This window comes from Dunckerocampus dactyliophorus, chromosome 9 (assembly GCF_027744805.1).
Source record: "Dunckerocampus dactyliophorus isolate RoL2022-P2 chromosome 9, RoL_Ddac_1.1, whole genome shotgun sequence".
NCBI classification, from domain to species: Eukaryota; Metazoa; Chordata; class Actinopteri; order Syngnathiformes; family Syngnathidae; genus Dunckerocampus; species Dunckerocampus dactyliophorus.
In genome coordinates this window covers 32,488,968-32,512,033 of record NC_072827.1, presented here as the reverse complement: position 1 = coordinate 32,512,033, position 23,066 = coordinate 32,488,968, and the positions used below count along the sequence as shown (strand labels likewise).

The 23,066-nt window shown below is 44.6% G+C and overlaps 1 protein-coding gene across 3 annotated transcripts; it reads right to left on the bottom strand.

Annotated features, from left to right (window-relative positions):
• Window positions 1–6,422: 6,422 nt before the first annotated feature.
• Window positions 6,423–22,178, bottom strand: si:rp71-68n21.9 (kelch-like protein 9). 3 transcript variants are annotated; one of them, XM_054788268.1, is made up of 11 exons: window positions 22,037–22,178; window positions 21,236–21,289; window positions 15,138–15,277; window positions 14,757–14,962; window positions 14,529–14,688; window positions 14,270–14,466; window positions 14,114–14,189; window positions 13,473–14,033; window positions 13,222–13,401; window positions 11,778–11,891; window positions 6,423–8,448 (listed from the first exon to the last, which is right to left on the bottom strand). In XM_054788268.1, the coding sequence occupies exons 2-11, from the start codon at window positions 21,238–21,240 to the stop codon at window positions 7,952–7,954; spliced, it is 2,136 nt and encodes a 711-aa protein (XP_054644243.1). In that variant the 5' UTR covers window positions 21,241–21,289; window positions 22,037–22,178; the 3' UTR covers window positions 6,423–7,951. The 3 variants fall into 3 exon arrangements, with proteins under 3 accessions (XP_054644243.1, XP_054644244.1, XP_054644245.1); XM_054788269.1 differs by having other exon boundaries at window positions 14,556–14,688; XM_054788270.1 differs by having other exon boundaries at window positions 14,796–14,962.
• Between the last annotated feature and the right edge of the window lie 888 nt (window positions 22,179–23,066).

Sequence of the window (23,066 nt, the reverse complement as noted above, 5' to 3'; positions counted from 1 at the left end):
CCCTAACCCTAACCCTAACCCTAACCCTAACCCTAACCCTAACCCTAACCCTAACCCTAACCCTAACCCTAACCCTAACCCTAACCCTAACCCTAACCCTAACCCTAACCCTAACCCTAACCCTAACCCTAACCCTAACCCTAACCCTAACCCTAACCCTAACCCTAACCCTAACCCTAACCCTAACCCTAACCCTAACCCTAACCCTAACCCTAACCCTAACCCTAACCCTAACCCTAACCCTAACCCTAACCCTAACCCTAACCCTAACCCTAACCCTAACCCTAACCCTAACCCTAACCCTAACCCTAACCCTAACCCTAACCCTAACCCTAACCCTAACCCTAACCCTAACCCTAACCCTAACCCTAACCCTAACCCTAACCCTAACCCTAACCCTAACCCTAACCCTAACCCTAACCCTAACCCTAACCCTAACCCTAACCCTAACCCTAACCCTAACCCTAACCCTAACCCTAACCCTAACCCTAACCCTAACCCTAACCCTAACCCTAACCCTAACCCTAACCCTAACCCTAACCCTAACCCTAACCCTAACCCTAACCCTAACCCTAACCCTAACCCTAACCCTAACCCTAACCCTAACCCTAACCCTAACCCTAACCCTAACCCTAACCCTAACCCTAACCCTAACCCTAACCCTAACCCTAACCCTAACCCTAACCCTAACCCTAACCCTAACCCTAACCCTAACCCTAACCCTAACCCTAACCCTAACCCTAACCCTAACCCTAACCCTAACCCTAACCCTAACCCTAACCCTAACCCTAACCCTAACCCTAACCCTAACCCTAACCCTAACCCTAACCCTAACCCTAACCCTAACCCTAACCCTAACCCTAACCCTAACCCTAACCCTAACCCTAACCCTAACCCTAACCCTAACCCTAACCCTAACCCTAACCCTAACCCTAACCCTAACCCTAACCCTAACCCTAACCCTAACCCTAACCCTAACCCTAACCCTAACCCTAACCCTAACCCTAACCCTAACCCTAACCCTAACCCTAACCCTAACCCTAACCCTAACCCTAACCCTAACCCTAACCCTAACCCTAACCCTAACCCTAACCCTAACCCTAACCCTAACCCTAACCCTAACCCTAACCCTAACCCTAACCCTAACCCTAACCCTAACCCTAACCCTAACCCTAACCCTAACCCTAACCCTAACCCTAACCCTAACCCTAACCCTAACCCTAACCCTAACCCTAACCCTAACCCTAACCCTAACCCTAACCCTAACCCTAACCCTAACCCTAACCCTAACCCTAACCCTAACCCTAACCCTAACCCTAACCCTAACCCTAACCCTAACCCTAACCCTAACCCTAACCCTAACCCTAACCCTAACCCTAACCCTAACCCTAACCCTAACCCTAACCCTAACCCTAACCCTAACCCTAACCCTAACCCTAACCCTAACCCTAACCCTAACCCTAACCCTAACCCTAACCCTAACCCTAACCCTAACCCTAACCCTAACCCTAACCCTAACCCTAACCCTAACCCTAACCCTAACCCTAACCCTAACCCTAACCCTAACCCTAACCCTAACCCTAACCCTAACCCTAACCCTAACCCTAACCCTAACCCTAACCCTAACCCTAACCCTAACCCTAACCCTAACCCTAACCCTAACCCTAACCCTAACCCTAACCCTAACCCTAACCCTAACCCTAACCCTAACCCTAACCCTAACCCTAACCCTAACCCTAACCCTAACCCTAACCCTAACCCTAACCCTAACCCTAACCCTAACCCTAACCCTAACCCTAACCCTAACCCTAACCCTAACCCTAACCCTAACCCTAACCCTAACCCTAACCCTAACCCTAACCCTAACCCTAACCCTAACCCTAACCCTAACCCTAACCCTAACCCTAACCCTAACCCTAACCCTAACCCTAACCCTAACCCTAACCCTAACCCTAACCCTAACCCTAACCCTAACCCTAACCCTAACCCTAACCCTAACCCTAACCCTAACCCTAACCCTAACCCTAACCCTAACCCTAACCCTAACCCTAACCCTAACCCTAACCCTAACCCTAACCCTAACCCTAACCCTAACCCTAACCCTAACCCTAACCCTAACCCTAACCCTAACCCTAACCCTAACCCTAACCCTAACCCTAACCCTAACCCTAACCCTAACCCTAACCCTAACCCTAACCCTAACCCTAACCCTAACCCTAACCCTAACCCTAACCCTAACCCTAACCCTAACCCTAACCCTAACCCTAACCCTAACCCTAACCCTAACCCTAACCCTAACCCTAACCCTAACCCTAACCCTAACCCTAACCCTAACCCTAACCCTAACCCTAACCCTAACCCTAACCCTAACCCTAACCCTAACCCTAACCCTAACCCTAACCCTAACCCTAACCCTAACCCTAACCCTAACCCTAACCCTAACCCTAACCCTAACCCTAACCCTAACCCTAACCCTAACCCTAACCCTAACCCTAACCCTAACCCTAACCCTAACCCTAACCCTAACCCTAACCCTAACCCTAACCCTAACCCTAACCCTAACCCTAACCCTAACCCTAACCCTAACCCTAACCCTAACCCTAACCCTAACCCTAACCCTAACCCTAACCCTAACCCTAACCCTAACCCTAACCCTAACCCTAACCCTAACCCTAACCCTAACCCTAACCCTAACCCTAACCCTAACCCTAACCCTAACCCTAACCCTAACCCTAACCCTAACCCTAACCCTAACCCTAACCCTAACCCTAACCCTAACCCTAACCCTAACCCTAACCCTAACCCTAACCCTAACCCTAACCCTAACCCTAACCCTAACCCTAACCCTAACCCTAACCCTAACCCTAACCCTAACCCTAACCCTAACCCTAACCCTAACCCTAACCCTAACCCTAACCCTAACCCTAACCCTAACCCTAACCCTAACCCTAACCCTAACCCTAACCCTAACCCTAACCCTAACCCTAACCCTAACCCTAACCCTAACCCTAACCCTAACCCTAACCCTAACCCTAACCCTAACCCTAACCCTAACCCTAACCCTAACCCTAACCCTAACCCTAACCCTAACCCTAACCCTAACCCTAACCCTAACCCTAACCCTAACCCTAACCCTAACCCTAACCCTAACCCTAACCCTAACCCTAACCCTAACCCTAACCCTAACCCTAACCCTAACCCTAACCCTAACCCTAACCCTAACCCTAACCCTAACCCTAACCCTAACCCTAACCCTAACCCTAACCCTAACCCTAACCCTAACCCTAACCCTAACCCTAACCCTAACCCTAACCCTAACCCTAACCCTAACCCTAACCCTAACCCTAACCCTAACCCTAACCCTAACCCTAACCCTAACCCTAACCCTAACCCTAACCCTAACCCTAACCCTAACCCTAACCCTAACCCTAACCCTAACCCTAACCCTAACCCTAACCCTAACCCTAACCCTAACCCTAACCCTAACCCTAACCCTAACCCTAACCCTAACCCTAACCCTAACCCTAACCCTAACCCTAACCCTAACCCTAACCCTAACCCTAACCCTAACCCTAACCCTAACCCTAACCCTAACCCTAACCCTAACCCTAACCCTAACCCTAACCCTAACCCTAACCCTAACCCTAACCCTAACCCTAACCCTAACCCTAACCCTAACCCTAACCCTAACCCTAACCCTAACCCTAACCCTAACCCTAACCCTAACCCTAACCCTAACCCTAACCCTAACCCTAACCCTAACCCTAACCCTAACCCTAACCCTAACCCTAACCCTAACCCTAACCCTAACCCTAACCCTAACCCTAACCCTAACCCTAACCCTAACCCTAACCCTAACCCTAACCCTAACCCTAACCCTAACCCTAACCCTAACCCTAACCCTAACCCTAACCCTAACCCTAACCCTAACCCTAACCCTAACCCTAACCCTAACCCTAACCCTAACCCTAACCCTAACCCTAACCCTAACCCTAACCCTAACCCTAACCCTAACCCTAACCCTAACCCTAACCCTAACCCTAACCCTAACCCTAACCCTAACCCTAACCCTAACCCTAACCCTAACCCTCCTAACCCTAACCCTAACCCTAACCCTAACCCTAACCCTTCCTAACCCTAACCCTAACCCTAACCCTAACCCTAACCCTAACCCTAACCCTAACCCTAACCCTAACCCTAACCCTAACCCTAACCCTAACCCTAACCCTAACCCTAACCCTAACCCTAACCCTAACCCTAACCCTAACCCTAACCCTAACCCTAACCCTAACCCTAACCCTAACCCTAACCCTAACCCTAACCCTAACCCTAACCCTAACCCTAACCCTAACCCTAACCCTAACCCTAACCCTAACCCTAACCCTAACCCTAACCCTAACCCTAACCCTAACCCTAACCCTAACCCTAACCCTAACCCTAACCCTAACCCTAACCCTAACCCTAACCCTAACCCTAACCCTAACCCTCCTAACCCTAACCCTAACCCTAACCCTAACCCTAACCCTAACCCTAACCCTAACCCTAACCCTAACCCTAACCCTAACCCTAACCCTAACCCTAACCCTAACCCTAACCCTAACCCTAACCCTAACCCTAACCCTAACCCTAACCCTAACCCTAACCCCTAACCCTAACCCTAACCCTAACCCTAACCCTAACCCTAACCCTAACCCTAACCCTAACCCTAACCCTAACCCTAACCCTAACCCTAACCCTAACCCTAACCCTAACCCTAACCCTAACCCTAACCCTAACCCTAACCCTAACCCTAACCCTAACCCTAACCCTAACCCTAACCCTAACCCTAACCCCTAATTTAAGCCCTAACCTTAACCAGTCGTAACCCTAGGTGAAATTAACCCCAATCAGTGGTAACCCTAAGTGAAATTATCCCCAACCCTAACCCTAGCCCTAACCCTAGCCCTGGCCCTAACCCTAACCCTAACCCTAACCCTAACCCTAACCCTAACCCTAACCCTGGCCCTAACCCTAACCCTAACCCTAACCCTAAGGATAAATGCCCCTGATTGGAATAGAAAAAGAACCCTAAATGGTAAGAACCCTAATTTGGAGGCCGGAGGCATACAGAACATGTGCTTTGGGACTTACAACATCAGGTCTTGGAGGATGGAGGCATGCAAAGCACGTGTTTTGGGACTTATACCATCAAGTCGGAGGTTTGGAGGAACCCTAAATTATTAAAGAAATAAAGGCCAAATTGGACAAATTAAAAGGCCAGAAAGTTAGAAATAATGGGGTGGGGTGAAGGGTGGGGGGGTGTTTTGGACTGGGAGGGGGGAGTGGGGATGGGATGGCACGGCGGGATGTGGATGAAGGTGGATGGCAGACCTGATAGGGAGAGAACATTTTTTCAGGAAATGCTGACTTGAGGACCAGCAAGTCAATTGGAGCCCCACTAGAGGGAGCGATTGAGCCACATTATAAATAGAGACCAAAACTTACAGGGCGGTCATTTGGATTTGGTCAGGGGAAGAGTAAACTACTCACCTGTAAAAAGAGGACAATGAAAAAACAGAGAAAAGGAAAATATACTCACCTGTTAGAAAATTAGAAAAATGGAAAGGGAAATAGACCCATATAGCAGAAATTAAAAGGAAAAATACTTACCTGTTAGAAAAGGCTAGTAAGCCAGGATTGGAACACCTGTTGGTGGAAAAGGACCAGACCAAAGTATGGACAGTGTTGCTCTGCAGGAAGCTCTTGGTGGTTGTGGCGTCAGAGGCAAGGAAGGCGGTGGCAATATATTAAGCACAAGAAGTGCAACGAGTAGTACTAGGGGGTGCCATGATATTTTCTGTCTGGGGGATGTGTGTTTGGGCTGCCTGAAGAAGACTAAAATAAGTCGAAACGTCGCGAAGCAAATAGAGCCACACACATCGGGGGATTGCACTGCGTAGCCAGAGAGCCGCAGAAGCCAAATGAATGCACTGTGTAGCCAAGAGGGCCACAGAAGCGAAATAATTTCCGCTGAGGACAGCGAAGAGACAGAACGAACGAGGAATAGAATGACACCACATGCACGAAGAGCACTAAAGCCTAATCACGAGAGCACTAGCACAATGTTTGGTTTCATAATGGGGTGGGGGTTTGAACTGGAGGTAGGCCCGTGCTTGTGCCGCTTCCCCGGTTTTTGGGGGGGTGGACTTTTGTTCCAAAAGCCTAACCCTAACCCAACCCTAACCCTAACCCTAACCCTAACCCTAACCCCTAACCATCCTAACCCTAACCCTAACCCTAACCCTAACCCCTAACCCTAACCCTAACCCTAACCCTAACCCTAAACCCTAACCCTAACCCTAACCCTAACCCTAACCCTAACCCTAACCCTAACCCTAAACCCTAACCCTAACCCTAACCCTAACCCTAACCCTAACCTTTTCCTTTGAAGGTCATGCCACAGCATCTCAATAGGATTCAGGTCAGGACTTGGACTAGACCACTCCAAAGTCTTCATCCATTCAGAGGTGGGCTTGCTGGTGTGTTTTGGATCATTGTCCTGCTGCAGAACCCAAGTTGCTCTCAGCTTGAGGTCACCGACATTCTCCTTCAGCAGAATTCATGCTTCCATTGACCACAGCAAGTCTTCCAGGTCCTGAAGATCATCACACTACCACCACCATATTTTACTGTTGCTATGATGTTCTTTTTGTTTTACACCAGATGTATTGGGACACACATCTTCCAAAAAGTTCAACTTTTGTCTCGTCAGACCACAGAGTGTTTTCCCAAAGGTCTTGAGGATCACCAAAAATTGAGACAAGCCTCAATGTTGTTTTTGTTCAGCAGTGGTTTTGGTCTTGGAACTCTGCCATGCAGGCCGTTTTTGCCCAGTGTCTTTCTTATGGTGGAGTCATGAATACTGACCTTAACCGAGGCAAGTGAGGCCTGCAGTTCTTTGGATGTTGTTGTGAGGTCTTTTGTGATCTCTTGGATGAGTCGTGGCTGCGCTCTTGGGGTCATTTTGGTTGGCCGGCCACTCCTGAGAACATTCACCACTGTGCCATGTTTTGGCATTTGTGGTTGGCTGGAGTCCCAAAGCGTTACAAATGACTTTATAACCTTTTCCACACTGATAGATCTTAGTTCATCTCAGTTAGGTTATGTTTTAATGGGGGGTAATCACTTTTTCACGCAGGGCCATGTAGTTTGGGATTTTTTTTTGTCCCTTAATAATAAAAAGTTTTATTTAAAAACTGCATTTTGTGTTCAGTTGTGTTGTGTTGTGAAACATTTAAGTGTAACAAACATGCAAAAAAAAGAAATCAGGAAGGGGGCACCCCTTTTTCACACCCCTGTATATCTAAAAATATGAAGTTGTCTACTTTGTGGATTTCACTTATTGCAGGCAATTTTGGGAACCTATCCCCCGCAATAAATGAGGGAACACTGTACTACATATCAACATATTATAATGCGTCTTTATAATGCCTTATATTGGTCATTTGGACAAAACATATGTACGTTTGTTTAAGTATGCAGATTTTTGGATTTTTGCTCAACAAGTGAAGCCACAACATTGGAACCGCGAAGTGGTGAGGGATTACTGTAATGCTAACCACCTCGCATTGTGAGGAAAGGGTGGGAATGGGACCTCACTAGTAAATGAGGCTAGAAATGGCGTCCAGCGACTGAAGCACAGGAGGGCAGCTGATTGGTAGGCCAGGAGAGGGCGTGGCTGATGAGAGCATCTGAAACGAATGAGTCTGCTTTTCAACAACTTGCATTGTGCGATGGTGCAGAGCGTCGTGATGGCTTCCATTCCCGGAATGGAGCGATTGGGGGATTAGAAAAGAGTCAAATGCCACATTCCCTTGGGCTCATTTGTCCTAATTTAGCTTTCAGTTTTGACCTATCTCAGGTTGACGCTTGATGTTCTGTTGCCCCCCTTGCTCTGTCCTCCTGCACAGCGTCAGTTCTTGGCTGTAGGCAACGGTCCTTCTTGCATCTGAGCATCGTCCACCGAGCCCTCCGGGAGATGAACGGTCATGGTGCAGGCTCGGATCCCCCCCAGAGGCTCCAAGACGTTGAAGACACGGTCCCAAACATCGCCCTCTGGGTCGTAGCACTGCACGATGTCCACCATACACCTGCTGTTCCACGAGTACCCCCCCACCACGTAGATGCGACCCTGGAAGACGGTCACGCCCACGTCGCTCTGGCCCCGCGGCATGGGTGCCACCACGGTCCACTGGTTGGCGGCGGGGCTGTAGTACTCGCAGCCCAGCACGTCGTCGTAGTCGCTGCTGCCTCGGAAGTGGTTGCCGCCCATGACGAAGAGTCTGTCGCCCACCGTGCACATGCAGTGGAGGCCACGCAGCTCCATCATGTCGGCTTTCCGGCTCCACGCATCAGATGCCGGATTGTAGCACCACAGTTCTTTCTGGAAGGTGTCGTGGGTGATGCCACCTTTGGGACATCATAGGAAACAACGCATCATTATTGTGCTAACCCAATATGTGGCAGTAGCCAATACACATTAACTCACGAAATACGCACATTTACACAAGTGCTTGAATTGAAAGTCGGTCGCTGCTGAATATCGTGCAGTTTTTCAAGACTGTGAAGCCATGTTGTCATCTACAGTATCTCTCACAAAAGTGAGTAGAGCCTTCACATTCCAGCAACACAAGAAAGTAGCAAGATAGTTGTGCCTTGCCTCCAGTCAAGCATGGTAGTGGTAATGTGCACGAGTGCTGCCGGGACTGGGAGCTGCAGTATACTCCCCCAGTGCCAGCAGCACTCGTGCATCCTCAGACCATGATGGTACTACCACCATGCAAGACTGTCGACAAGATTGTCAATTGTTTTGCTCCTCACATGTTGGAATTCAAGTTTCCCCTCAATGAACCGCAGGTCCCCCGGTGCCGGCAGTACTCATGCATCCTACAGCCAACGACAGTACCACAACCATCCAAGACTCTAGGCGTGTTGAAATTCATGGTTTCCTTCATCAAACCGCATCTCACCCAGTGCTGGTAGCATTCATGCATGCTCCAGTCAATGATGCTCCCACATGCTAGACTGTAGGCAACACACATTTATCTTTACTCACGTGTATTGTAATTCATGTTTCCCCCCAATAAACCGCTGCCCGCCCGGTCTTGGCAGCACTCATGTATTCCCCAACCCATGATGCTACCACAACTATGCAAGGCTTTCGGCAAGACACAGTTATCTTGCTATTCACATGTTTTGGAATTCATCTTAATAAACTGCAACTCTCCCAGTAACGGCAGCATTCATGCATCTCCAGACCATGATGCAACCACCACCATTAAAGAATGTCAGCAAGACACAATAATCTTGCTACGCACTTGTGTGGGAATTCAGGTTTCCTCTGAACGAATCGCAACTCCCTCAGTTCCAGCAGCATTTGCGCACGTTACCACCACCATGCTAGACTGTAGGCAAGACACAGTCATCTTGGTACACAAGTGTTGGAATTCTTGTTTCCCTTCAATAAACCACAGCTCTCCCAGTGCTGGCAGCACTCATGCATCCCCAACCAATGACGCTACCACAACTATGCTTGACTGTAAACGAGACACAATTATCTCCTTACTGACATGCATTATCATTCATGTTTCACCTCAATAAACCACAGCTCCCAATTGCCGGCAGCATTCGTGCACGTTTCCACGTCCATGCTTGAGTAGGCAAGACATAATTATCTTGCTCCTCCTTTTGCCAGATATTTACACAGTAATGTCTGTGTGTTGACAGTAAATCTATACTGCTAGAGAAGCTGTACACTGAGTACTCCAAAGTATATTACTAAGTTTACTTTTTGTAGTACTGTCTCTTGACAAGATATACCATCATAAAAATGCTTGGTGAATGAAATGTGAGGGCTGTACTCATGCGTATGTGTGTGTGTGTACTGTATGTTGTGTATTACTTGATCTAAGCACACGGGTAGCAGCTGCAGATGTTACAAAAAATGTACGTGTTTGCCGTTCTTCAGTGCGACAGATGGAACTTTGGTCTCTGAGCAGACACCTGTTTCCTGCGCGAGGCGCATACTATACATACGCCTCCTGCGAGAGTGCGCTTGTGCAACAGGAAGTGGTTCGACAAAAAGGTCAAATAAAAGGGGGAACTTTTAAAGTCTGGTTTGTGGGTCACGAGTCTGCTTCACGTCGGAGTCCATCCTTGTTTAGCCTGCTTTTTGATTTACTGTAGTTCATGGTAGCTTTTCTACTGCAGTTCATGCCGTTATTTCATGATTTGATGCCAGAAAGTATCGTGACGGTGTTGAATGAATCACAATATGAATGCATGAAAATTAGAAATGGAGTTTGAAATCATTTTTAATCCATCCATTTTCTATGCTGTTTATCCTCACTAGGGTTGTGGGGCTATGCTGGCGCCTATTCCAGCTGACTGCAGGGTGGTACGCTGGACTGGTCAGCAGCCAATCGCAGGGCACATATAGACAAACAACCTATAGCGTTTTTACTCATTTAACCAATTTTAATATTTTTTGAACCATTATTTCCCATCTAAGAGACAACGGGCGGGTCTATAATCTAACGGCTTGAGCTGAAAAGAAAGCTGCTTTGCTTTGTTCGCTAGATTTCTCGCTAGTTGCTCACTGGCTAGCGCTGCTAATGCTGTTAAAATCCATTCATGTCTTCAGTCGAGCTAAGCTACAGAACATGTGCGACAATCGTTTCACCGGCAGCCCAGGCTCTTGCGTTTAAGAGTCTGTCAACTGGTTGCTAGTTCTGCGATACCCGGTGCAGGTCTCTGCAGTCAATTAATCAAAGGATTTATTGCTGATTCTTATCTTAACAATGCAGCCGCATCTCTCGCTTGTCAAACCAGATATCTGGTCGCATCGGTCTATTTTTCACAACCCTAATAATAAGCTTTTTCACTTATATGACAAATATGAGATGCAGTTTTTTCTTGAAATATGCAGTGGTACCTCGGTTCACATCCGCCCTGGTTAGCGCGTTTTTCAGTTAACGACCAAAATTCTTTGCGTTCGACTGCTTGTTGAGAGTCCAAAATACCGTCCGGTTTGTGTATGCTGCCATCTTGGATCATGTGGCCAAGATGAAATCTTGCGATACTTGTCTAATGTCTCTGTCATTGGCTGCGATGCACACCCATCTATTCCAGTTCCTGCGTAACAGTTTATCAACCCGGGGGTACATCGAGTGAGACACTTGAGGGTGTTTCTACCTGTCTCATTTTGCATCCATAACACTCATTTCTCCTTCCAACAACAAAACAGAAGCATTCAAACCTACTGTAGCATGTTTGTGGCAGCTTAGTCTGCAAGCTTAGTCAGTCTGCTTATTTAGTGTTATTTCATTAATTGATGGTTTGGTGTTTTTTTTCCAACAAAACTAGGTAAAAGTGATGTTAAATGTTCAGTTGTCATTTCAATCTTTTTTTTGCATAGTTTTCTGCATGTTAAACTCTATTATCTATAAAATGTGTTTTGTGTTAAGAAGTTTGGGACAGATTAATTGGATTTACATTATTTTCTATGGGAAAATTTGCTTTGGTTAGAGTCCGCTTTGGTTTGAGTCGGATTTTCTGCAACGGATTAATGTCGTTAACCGGGGCACCGCTGTCTATAACTCCTTAGCATATCTACGTGTGTTTGTCTCTACAGTATGTGGCCCTCGCTGGAAAAAGTTTGGACACCGTGTCATTTGAAAACAGCAAGTATAGGCCATTCCCAGGCTAGGTTCCTACACTGTCACTAATAGAAGCATTACCTGAGATGTACATCAGGTCTCCGTGGACTGTCCCAGCATGTCCGTAGTGAGACTCCATCATGTTGCTCACAAACGTCCACTGGTTTCTCTTCAGATTGTAGCACTCCACCGTGGCTGGTGTAGATTGTTTTAAATATAATAAACCCAAAAAAAAAAAAAAAAGTTTGGATGAATGAAACGAGGCGATAAAGGGTAGTCGTTGTTTACACACTTTGCAACCGTTTGACTTTACGAAAGCGTACCAAATCACGGCAGGTTAGGTTTGCATGGGTAAATCCTGATGTGTATGGGCTTGATGATCAATTACGCAGAGCACGAGTAAATGAGCATACTGTAAATCAGGGGTGTCCAAAGTGCAACCTGTGGCCCATTTGTGGCACGCGGCTGTTTTTTTCACATTCTAAAAATACAATTTAATAAGAAAATGAAAAAAAAGTAATTTTTCAAGGATAAAGTCCAAATATTAAGAAAACAGTTTTAATCTAATAAGAAAAAGTTATAATTTCACAAGAATAATATTGTAATATTATGAGGAAAAATAACTAATAATAATTGCAGCACAATGTTGAAATGAGGGGTGCATGATAATTATGATGTTCTACCGATAAATCAGCAATATACAGTAAATCCGATAACATTAAAAATAGCTCTGATGTATGTTTGCCAGCAGAGTATGACATGATCACCACACTCCTGCGTGTAAAATTGTGACTTTTCTCGTAATGTTTCAAATTTATTGCCGTAAAAAATTTTTTTAAGTTTTTTTTTCATTTTTGACTTTTTTTTTCTTGTAATTTTTCTTGTTTTTCCAACTATTACAACTTTATTCTCGTACTTATGACTTTCTTTCCCTAATATTACTTCAGTCTTATCATATTTTGACTAAAGAAAATGTACAAAGATTATCTAAGAAGAAAGTTGAAATTTGACATAAAAGTATAAAATATTAGAAATAAACAACAGCAAAAGTGAGGAAAAAAGAACAAAAATAGAAGTTCATACTAATAGGCTTTTTCAACTATATCACAAAGCTTAGATGCATTTTTTTTCTTTCATTTTTCAGTATGTGGCCCTCGCTGAAAAAAGTTTGGACACCCCCGTACTACTGCGACCGTGCTGAAAAGTGTGACAGTACTGCTCTGATATTTTGCGACTCTATAATGTAAACGTTATGGTTGAGAGAAGTTGAGACGTCATTAGCCTCTATGTCAGAGAAAAACGTTTTACAGACTGAAAACCTTAGAAAAGGGTTTTAAAAAAGTCTCTTTTCTCAATGGTGAGTATGTCATATTCAAGCGGTCGTTGTTATCTGTACTCGGCGTATGTCCACAACAGATGCTTCTTGTCTAAGCGTGTCGTCCAGGTTAACTTGTGCCACATCGGTTGTAACGCAACATGGTCGTAAACTGACGGCGACCTGCGTGAGTCTTTAAAAGCAACTCACCTATTTCTCCTGTGGCGTTTCTGCCGCCGACTGCGTACAATCTTCCCTTCAGAGCGCAGAGGTGGAAGAAGGTCCTCTTCTCGTTGAGCGAAGCAATCTGAAGCCACGCATTAAAGCGCGGGTCGTAGCGGTAGGCACTGTCAATGGCCGTCTTACCCTTGGTGTCGTAAGTGCTCTGACCTGAGAAGCCAGGAAATCAACAGCAAAGCGGTCAAAATTGAATTGTTTTTCGGCCGCCGTGACGTTCTCACCTCCAACGATGAAAAGGAAGCCGCCCAGGAGAGCTACGCCGTGCTGGTAGCAAGGCACCTCCATCGGCTTCAGGGCTCTCCAGTGGCCGGTGTTCTCGTCGTACATTCTCAGCTCGCGGCTCACCACAAGCTGCTGCCGCATCACGCCTCCCAGCGCCACTATGTGCGTAGCGTCCGAGCGAATCTGCGTGCGCTCACTTTGCAGAGCCGGCTGCATGAAGGGCATCATCTGGTAGTTGCTGGCCTCTAGCAGGAGGTTCACGCAGGAGGTGTCTGAACGCATCAGGGAGTCTTGTTCATCTTCCTCCTCCTCTTGGGAGATGTGGATAAGCTCGCAAGGGCTCATCAGCGGGAAGCGGATGTGACGCATCAGTGCAAAGACGGATGAATTGCGCTTGGCGGGGTCGTGACTCAGCCACCCTTTGGCGATGTGGTAGAGCTCCATTTCAGAGAAGCCCTTCAGAGAGTTGCTGGCGAGAGCGCCGGTGATGGTCTTCTCTGAGAGTTGCAGATGGCGACCGCACTGCACCATCGCCGATAGGTTGTGGCTCACAAACTCAGCTAAAGGAAAAAGTGTCAGCAGCGAAGCTAAGGAAGTTAGTATTCTGTAAATATAGAAAGCCCGGCTTCTCGTTCCTCACCAATGTTCTTCTGCACATCCTCCAGAAGTAAGTCAGAAGCAATGCTCTCCACCTCCACACAATTATCAACCGTGATCTGCAGCATTAAGGGGATGGAAGCTACAGTTACTATCCCACAGGTTTCCCTAGAATGCGACACGGCACGCAGAGGCTCACCTCGCTGCTCAGAAGCTGATTACAGAAGGCGAGAACGGGCATGACCTGCAGGAAGTTTGCAGCTTCCAGAGTGTCCTGGAGGTTGCTCATATCGAGGTTGACTTTGGACGTGTAGATGAAGTCCAGAATGTTCTTTAAACCCGATTTAGTGACTCCGTGCAGCTTGATCTCTGTCATCTCCTGCTCCCGCATGCCTCCTGAACAAAAAAGTGGATAAGAGTAGGACGCGATGACGCCCCGGTAGAGGAACCATCCATACCTGCAGGGACCTTCATAGATAACTCGCCTGTGAACATAGCCTTGAAGTAGTCGCTGGATGATGCCATGATGACTCTGTGCACTGGGAACCTTTCCTGACTGTCTCCCGCGACCAACACGACATCACACAGGACGTAATTTTCCCGAAAAGCATCCAAACCCTGTAAAGAGCAAACAATTTAGTCACTGAAATCTTCTCAGCTTCTGTAGGCTGTACAAGATTTTGTACCTGTAACACGGCAGAGCCGTGCTCACAACTACTGAACACCTTGCACGGAGGCCGAGGTGGCAGTTTGGGCTTGGTGGTTCTGTCCGGCCGTTTGGGATGCGCTTTGACGGCCAGGGTAGGAGGTGGAGATAGCAGAGCCCGTGATGGAACCTGGGGTGGAGCTGGTGCTGGTGGCGGAACAGGGTCTGGCAAAGGAACCCTGTCATCTTACAGAACCAAACGGAAAGCAGAAGTTGGCTAGGATATCATTCAATAAAGTGTAGACCTCATTGTACAGAAAAGTGTTATCAGTTCGTTAGCATGCTCCTTTCTGATTCAAGGATGATTACTTCATGTGGTATACTGTTAACCCAGGATCTTCGCAAGCTAGAGAGAACGCACCTTGTTGAGCTGGACGCTCCGGTGGCGCTGGAGATCTGTTGGGCTGAGGCGGTGCTCTGGCAGCGTCCCTGGAATGATGCCTGCCGCTAAAGCGGGAGAACCTGCGACTCAGCCTTCCTGGCCCGCTGTCATCTCCGACCCTACAGCACAACGTAATAGATGCCGTATATCACATAAAATGTAGTAACACTAAAGGAGCGGGACAGGAGGGCACAAACGTTAGCAATGCTAGAATAGCTGCAGTGCTCGCTAGCATTACATTTTAGCATCATGCAAGGTTAGCATCCTATTTAATGCAGGAAAACAAGACAATCAAACTTACAGCTCCCATGTCTGCAGCTGGCTGATAGATGGCAGAGCTGCATTTTAAGATGTCTAGCGAAGCCTGCTTTTTATTTTTTTTTACAAAGAGGCGGGTGTACACAAGGGTTGCGCTCATCTAGATAGGGGCAGGTCGGGGTGGTATCATTTCCATGAGGATGGATGTTTTTCCTTCACAATGTCATCAAAAGACGCCACATCAAATGCGAGTGTTTGAGCGCCTACTCCAAGGCTGACCTTTGGGAAAACACTCTGTGGTCTGAACTTTTTGGAAGGTGTGTGTCCCATTACATCTCGCATTTCAGAAAAAGAACATCACTCCAACAGTAAAATATGGTGGTGGTAGTGAGATGGTCTTCGGGACCTGGAAGACTTGCTGTGATCAATGGAAGCATGAGAATGTCTGGCCATCTGTCGGCGACCTCAAGCTGAAAGCAACTTGGGTTCTGGAGCAGGACAATGATCCAAAACACACCAGCAAGTCCACCTCTGAATGGATGAAGACTTTGGAGTGGTCTAGTCCAAGTCCTGACCTGAATCCTATTGAGATGCTGTGGCATGACCTTAAAAAGGAAAAGCCTCCAATGTGGCTGAATGACAACAATTCTGCTAAATTCCTCCCCAGCGCTGGAAGAGACTCATTGCAAGTTGATTGCAGTTGTTGCTGCTAAGGGGGGGCAACCACTAATTAGCTTTAGGGGGCCATCACTTTATCACACAGGGACATGGAGGTTTGGATTGTATTCTCCCTTAATCATAAAAAGTTTCATTTAAAAAGTGCATTAAGTGTTGAGTTGTGTTGTCATTATATTTATATTTAAATTTGTTTGATGATGTGAAACATTTAAGTGGGACAAACATGCAAAAAAAAAAAAAGAAATCAGGAAGGGGGCAAACACTTTTTCACACCCCTGTATGTGAAAAAGCCCATTAGTATTCAGACCTTTTTTTTTTCATTTTCCAAGTATTTCAGCGTCCTTCTAATTCTTGTAATATTATAATTTTATTTCCATAATATTTTTAATTTTAAAACCTAATTGTCCAGAAATTCCAACTTTATTTCTTTTGTTTTCTCATAATATTACAACAAAAAATAACGTTCTTTTTCTTTGATACTGTATTTCAACTCAGTGCAATAAAATAACATTACTTTCCTTATAATATCACAAGCTTAGCATCATCAAATTGTGACTTTTTTCTTGTTAGAATACTACTTTTTTCTCTTAACATTTAATGGCCATATATGTCTTGTTTTTATTATTTATCTTTAATAAAGACTATGGTATTTTATGGCGTCATAATCAACAGGTATACATGTTGTATATGAGGACACTAAAGAAAACCAACTAGCCTTCTTAGACTGCAAGGTAATTATAGGAAGGGACAGACAGCTACTTACAGAGGTCTTTAGAAAGGCCACACACACTGACCAATACCTGCTTTTTGAATCAAACCATCCACTACAACATAAACTAGGGGTTATTAGGACCCTCCAACATAGAGCGGAACAAATACCAACTAGTGCTGAGGGAAAGAAAAAGGAGACACAACATGTCCAGAGAGCGCTCTCAACCTGTGGGTACCCACGGTGGGCTTTTAACAAATGTCAAAAGAAGAGAGTAGGGAAAGAAACCCAAAAGCCCACAGAAGCAAAAAGGAGAGGAGTGGTAGTCCCTTATGTAGCGGGGGTCTCCGAAAAACTCCAGAGGATCTTATGGCAACACAAAATTCCTACCTATTTCAAACCAGTAAATACCCTGAGACAAAAATTAGTGCATCCTAAAGACAAGGCTCCAAACCAGAAACAGAGCAATGTGGTCTATTCCATCCACTGTAAAGATGAGGAATGCAAAGAGCACTACATTGGGGAAACTAAGCAAATGCCCCAAAAAAGGCTTTATCAACATCGCAGGGACAATGCTAGTGGTCCTCAATCAGCAGTACATCTACACCTGAAAGCTACCAATCACTCTTTTCAGGACAGCGAGGTAAAGATTTTGGCCAAAGAAAACAGATGGTTTGAAAGAGGAGTAAAGGAAGCTATTTTTGTCAAACAACAGAACCCATCATTGAATCGGAATGGTGGTTTGAGGTTTAATTTGGACCCTGTGTTCAGCAGGTTACTGAGACCAAAACCCACAGCTCTTAGTCTTGCAAATGAGGTGAAGGCAGGGCCGAGCCAGAACAATAGATGCTAACAAGCCAGTATCAGAGTCGTTCATACCCAATTCAGGGAGCGACACTTCCCTTTTATCGTAGGTGTGAATAACAGGAAGCAAAAAGGAGAGGAGTGGTAGTCCCTTATGTAGCGGGGGTCTCTTAGTTTGCTGACGAAGCTCTTCGGATGAGGAGCGAAACGTCCGACACCTTCTACACAGAAGTACAGATGACGTCTCAAGAAGCCTTTTCCTCGATGATAGCAAGTGGTTACCTTAATTCCTATCCTTGCCAGTCACCCCTGGCTGGGACTCCAGACAGGTGCTAACATTCTGGGCCAGAATGTACCTGAACGCGTGCGACAATTAAGAGGTTGCGTCACTCTCCTCCAGTCACTTGCATGACCTCGTCGCCAGATGCCTTTTATGGTCATGCCCAGGACCCAGTCCTTTTACAACAGTCAAAAAGTCCCTTGTTCCTGTAGGATTCTCAACAGACTTTATTCTTGTAAAATGACTGCTCTTTTTACTATTCCTGCTGTTGCTGTTGTGTTTAAATTTTTTTTAGTATTTAAATTTTCTTCTCCTTATTGTGAATTTATTCCTATATTTTGACTCAACTCTCATAACATTATAACTTTTTTTGTAACCTAATTTTCCAAAAATTATAACTTTATTCGTTGTTTTTCGAGGGAAAGGCTTCTTGAGACGTCATCTGTACTTCTGTGAAGAAAGTGTCGAACGTTTCGCTCCTCATCCGAAGAGCTTCGTCAGTGAACTAACAAGTGCTGGTAGCCTAGGCCTTAAATACAGTAAGAGTGGGCGGAATTGGTGTGCCAACACCCTCCTCCTATGGTTCCTTACACTAAGACTGGGCGGAGTAATCCTGCCATTAGCACCTCCGAACAAAGGGAAGTGTAGCTCCCTGTAGTTGGGTATGAACAACTCTGATACTGGCTAGTTAGCATCTATTGTTCTGGCTTGGCCCTGGCTCCACCTCATTTGCATGACTAAGAGCTGTGGGTTTTGGTGTCAGTAACCTGCTGAACACAGGGTCCAAATTAAACCTCAAACCACCATTCCGATTCAATGATGGGTTCTGTTGTTTGACAAAAATAGCTTCCTTTACTCCTCTTTCAAACCATCTGTTTTCTTTGGCCAAAATCTTTACCTCGCTGTCCTCAAAAGAGTGATTGGTTGCTTTAAGGTGTAGATGTACTGCTGATTGAGGACCACTAGAATTGTCCCTGCGGTGTTGATAAAGCCTTTTTTGGAGCATTTGCTTAGTTTCCCCAATGTAGTGCTCTTTGCATTCCTCATCTTTACAGTGGATGGAATAGACCACATTGCTTTGTTTGTTGTTGTTTTTGGTTTGGAGCCTTGTCTTTAGGATGCACTAGTTTTCGTCTCAGAGTATTTACTGGTTTAAAATAGGTTGGAATTTTGTGTTGCCATAAGATCCTCTGGAGTTTTTTGGAGACCCCAGCTACATAAGGGACTACCACTCCTCTCCTTTTTGCTTCTGTGGGTTTTTGGGTTTCTTTCCCTACTCTCTTCTTTTGACATTTGTTAAAAGCCCACCGTGGGTACCCACAGGTAGAGAGCGCTCTCTGGACATGTTGTGTCTCCTTTTTCCTTCCCTCATCACTAGTTGGTATTTGTTCCGCTCTATGTTGGAGGGTCCTAATAACCCCTAGTTTATGTTGTAGTGGATGGTTAGATTCAAAAAGCAGGTATTGGTCAGTGTGTGTGGCCTTTCTAAAGACCTTTGTAAGTAGCTGTCTGTCCTCTCCTATAATTACCTTGCAGTCTAAGAAGGCTAGTTGGTTCTCTTTAGCGTCCTCGCAAGTAAATTTGATATTGGTGTCCACCGCATTGATATGATCTGTGAAAGACTGAATTTCTTGTTTTTTGATTATGACAAAGGTGTCATCCACGTATCTAAACCAGTGCCGAGGTTTTGTCCCTGAGAAGGAAGTGAGAGCCTGTTTCTCCATCTCTTCCATGTACAGATTCGCCACTATGGGTGAGACTGGTGAGCCCATAGCTCAACCATGAATTTGTCTGTAAAATTTCCCTCTAAACTGAAAATATGTAGTGTTAAGGCAAATTTCCAATAATTGGCAGATGTGGTCAGCACTAAGTTTTGTTCTCCGATGCAGAGTTGAGTCCTCGAGCAGTCTCTTCCTCACCACCGAGACTGCTGCTGAGGTGGGGACAGATGTGAAAAGTGAAGTCACATGATAAGACACCAAAGTTTCCTCTGGCTCCAATCTGAGGTCTTTGATACTCTCCACAAACACTTTTGTGTTCTCTATATGATGATCAGTGTTGATAAGACTGTTTTTACATATTTAGCTACATTGTACGTGGTAGAGTCAATGCTACAGACAATGGGTCTGAGGGGAAACCCTTCCTTGTGAATTTTTGGAAGGCCATAGATACATGGTGTAGCCTCCCCAGGGTATAACCTATGATACATCTGTCTGTCAATTAGTTCTTCCTTCTCTAACTTTTGGAGACAGTCTATGATTTCTTTCTTATACCTACTGGATGGGTCCCTTTTAAGTTGCTCATATGTGTTGGCATCACTAATTAGACTTGTTATTTTTTCTTCATAGTCCAATGTGTTGAGAACCACTGTGCATCTGCCCTTATCAGCTGGTAAGATGGTGATTTATTCGTTGTTTTGTTTGTTTCTCATAATATTGTCTTTTTTCTTTAATAGTTTAACTTTATGCTAATAAAATGACCTTATTTTTTTTGTTCTATTACGTTATTCTTATAAAATTAGATTACACATTTTTTCTGTTAATATGTTGACTTTACTCTTGTAGAACAGGGGTGTCAAACTCGTGCCATGGAGGGCCGAGACACTGCAGGTTTTCTTTCCAGCCAGTCACTAAAGCAGGTGATTTTAATGATCACCACCTCCTCTAATTTGAGGGAAGGAGCTCATCAATCAAATCACCTGCTGGAGAAACTGGTTGGAGAGAAAGCATGCAGCGTCTCGGCCCTCCATGGTACGAGTTTGACACCCCTGTTGTAGAATTACTGCTGATTTTTCCATTTTTTGTCGTTGGTGTGTTTTTGTTGGGTTGTTTTTTTGTTTTCTTGTTAAATAATATTTTTAGAATGTGCTGTGGGCCAAACAAAAAACTGTTGATGCCCACAAATGGCCCCCGGGTCGCATTTTGAACACCCCTGGCCTAGTCTCTTAAAAGCAAAGCAAGCCAAGTGAGGGAGATGATAGATTTGTATAACATTTAGTGCTCATAAACACATATTACTGTTCCGATGTCATTTAAAAAGTACAATTACCTTCGATGCCTTCAGTGACATGAATGGACTCCTGTTGCCTTGGAGCTTTTTTAGGATACATTAGTTTCGATTGCGTCCTTAGGAACAAGACTCCTATTTCCAAAAGTTGATGTCCATCTCATTTAAAGCATTGAGTTTTAGCAGGAAGTGACTAAACGTGACTCAGCACAGAATACGGAAACGTATCAAAGCATCTCGTACGTTAACTATATCAATTGCAAAAACCAAAAAGGTGAAATATCTGTTTGAGAAGATGAGTTGTGGAGATGTCATTGAAAAAACAGGCAGCGCCGTCCTTACCCCATGTGATTGTCGTCGTCGGGTCGAGGACTGTGACTGCACTGGTGAGACTTCCTGCACAGACGCAACGAAAAGTCAGCTCCTTCAATTGAAAAAGTCTGCATCTTCTTCTTCAACCTTTCATCTGGCAAGCAACCGTAGTTGGTAACTAAAAGTGGATGCCGCATGCCTCACTATTAAGCAGTAGTTAGCCAAATGATGTCAATTTTTAAAATATAATTAAATCATTTAAAAAAACAATGACAATGGAAAATAATACAATAATACATAATTTGTGTGTGTGTTTTGGATAAAAATATAAAACATACCATTAATAGTAAATCAGATATGAATGGCAATATGAATGGTCATAAAAATCAATAAAAGAACATATACAATATGACTAACTCTTAATCTGGCAAGGAATCATATTTGGTAACTAAAAATAGATTCATGCATTCATCACTATTAAGTGTTAATTTGCCAAGTCAAGTCAGTTAATAAAATACAGGGGCTAAAATAAATAAAGCAATTTAAAAAAGCAATAAAACTCTTAAGTCTTATAAATAATACAAACATAAAAATTTTCTGTGTTTGAAATAAACAGCTATTACTTTAAATGCCACTTTTGTGAAATATGCCCTCTGACCTGCAACCTTTGCTGGGTTTGGTGTTGAATTTTTGCCGCAAAATAGTGCAAAAGCTTGATAAGGGGCTGGTGAAAGTGAACCTCCTTCTTCCTATTTCACAAAGTGACATCCAGGAAGCATCAACAAGGCACTTTTCCTTTGAGGCCTACTACGTGACGCATCGCCCATTTACCTGGCAGGAATCCTCCTCAGCAGACCAGACCTGACGCTTTCCTCCGGCCCGATGCTGTCAAACCCGTCGCTCAAGTACAAAATGTCGCCTGTGCAGTGTCAGCCAAACCTTGCGACGAGCTTCACTTCCTGTCTTACTTCTCTTTGTGGCTGTTGTCTCGCTTGTCACATGGCTAACCACACTGAGCGATAACACGCAATTTTGTGAGATGTCTCTTAGACTTTTCAGTGGCTTTTATGAAGCCCAACAGGATCAGAGAAGGGCTTCGGGCTGATTACAGTCTGCACATTTCTTAGCTTTTACCGGACACGGGAAGTGTAGACGTAGGCGTGTGTCAAGGGTGTTCAAAGTGTGCGGCACATTCTATATATGATTTAACAAGAAAACTAAAAAACAACAACAAAAAACCCCAGCAAAAATGGAAAAACTTCAAAATACAGTATTAAGACAAAGACAGAATGACGTAATAGTATGAGGAAAAATCATCATTTTAATAGCAGAAAGTTGAAATCTTAAAGAAAAAAATATGAAAAACATATATTAAAAATGGATATAAAACTATATACAGTATATAAAATATATATATTTACATTGAAAAAATTGTATGAGAAACAAAGAAAACAAAATTATAATGTTACGAAAATAAATCATAAAAAACATTTTTCAATAAGAAAGCTGAGATAGTTGGAAAATAAAAAAAACAACAGAAATGGAAAAAACAGCTGTAATTTTTACGAGAACAAAAAAACTTGTGATATTATGAGGAAAAGTGTAATTTTAGTAGCATAGAGTTTAAAGGTGAAAGAAAATGGATTATATTTTGAAAGTCGTAATATTATGAAGAAACACAAAAACAAAGAATAAAGCTGTAATATTTAGAACATTAGACTGGGGGAAAGTCATAATGTGATTGGAATAAAGTCATAATTACCAGAAACAGTTGGAAAATGAAAAAATAAAAATTACACCACTGGAGAAATGGCTGTCTGTCTCTCGCGTATGTCTTCAGATCCTCAGCTCTGTAGCAGCA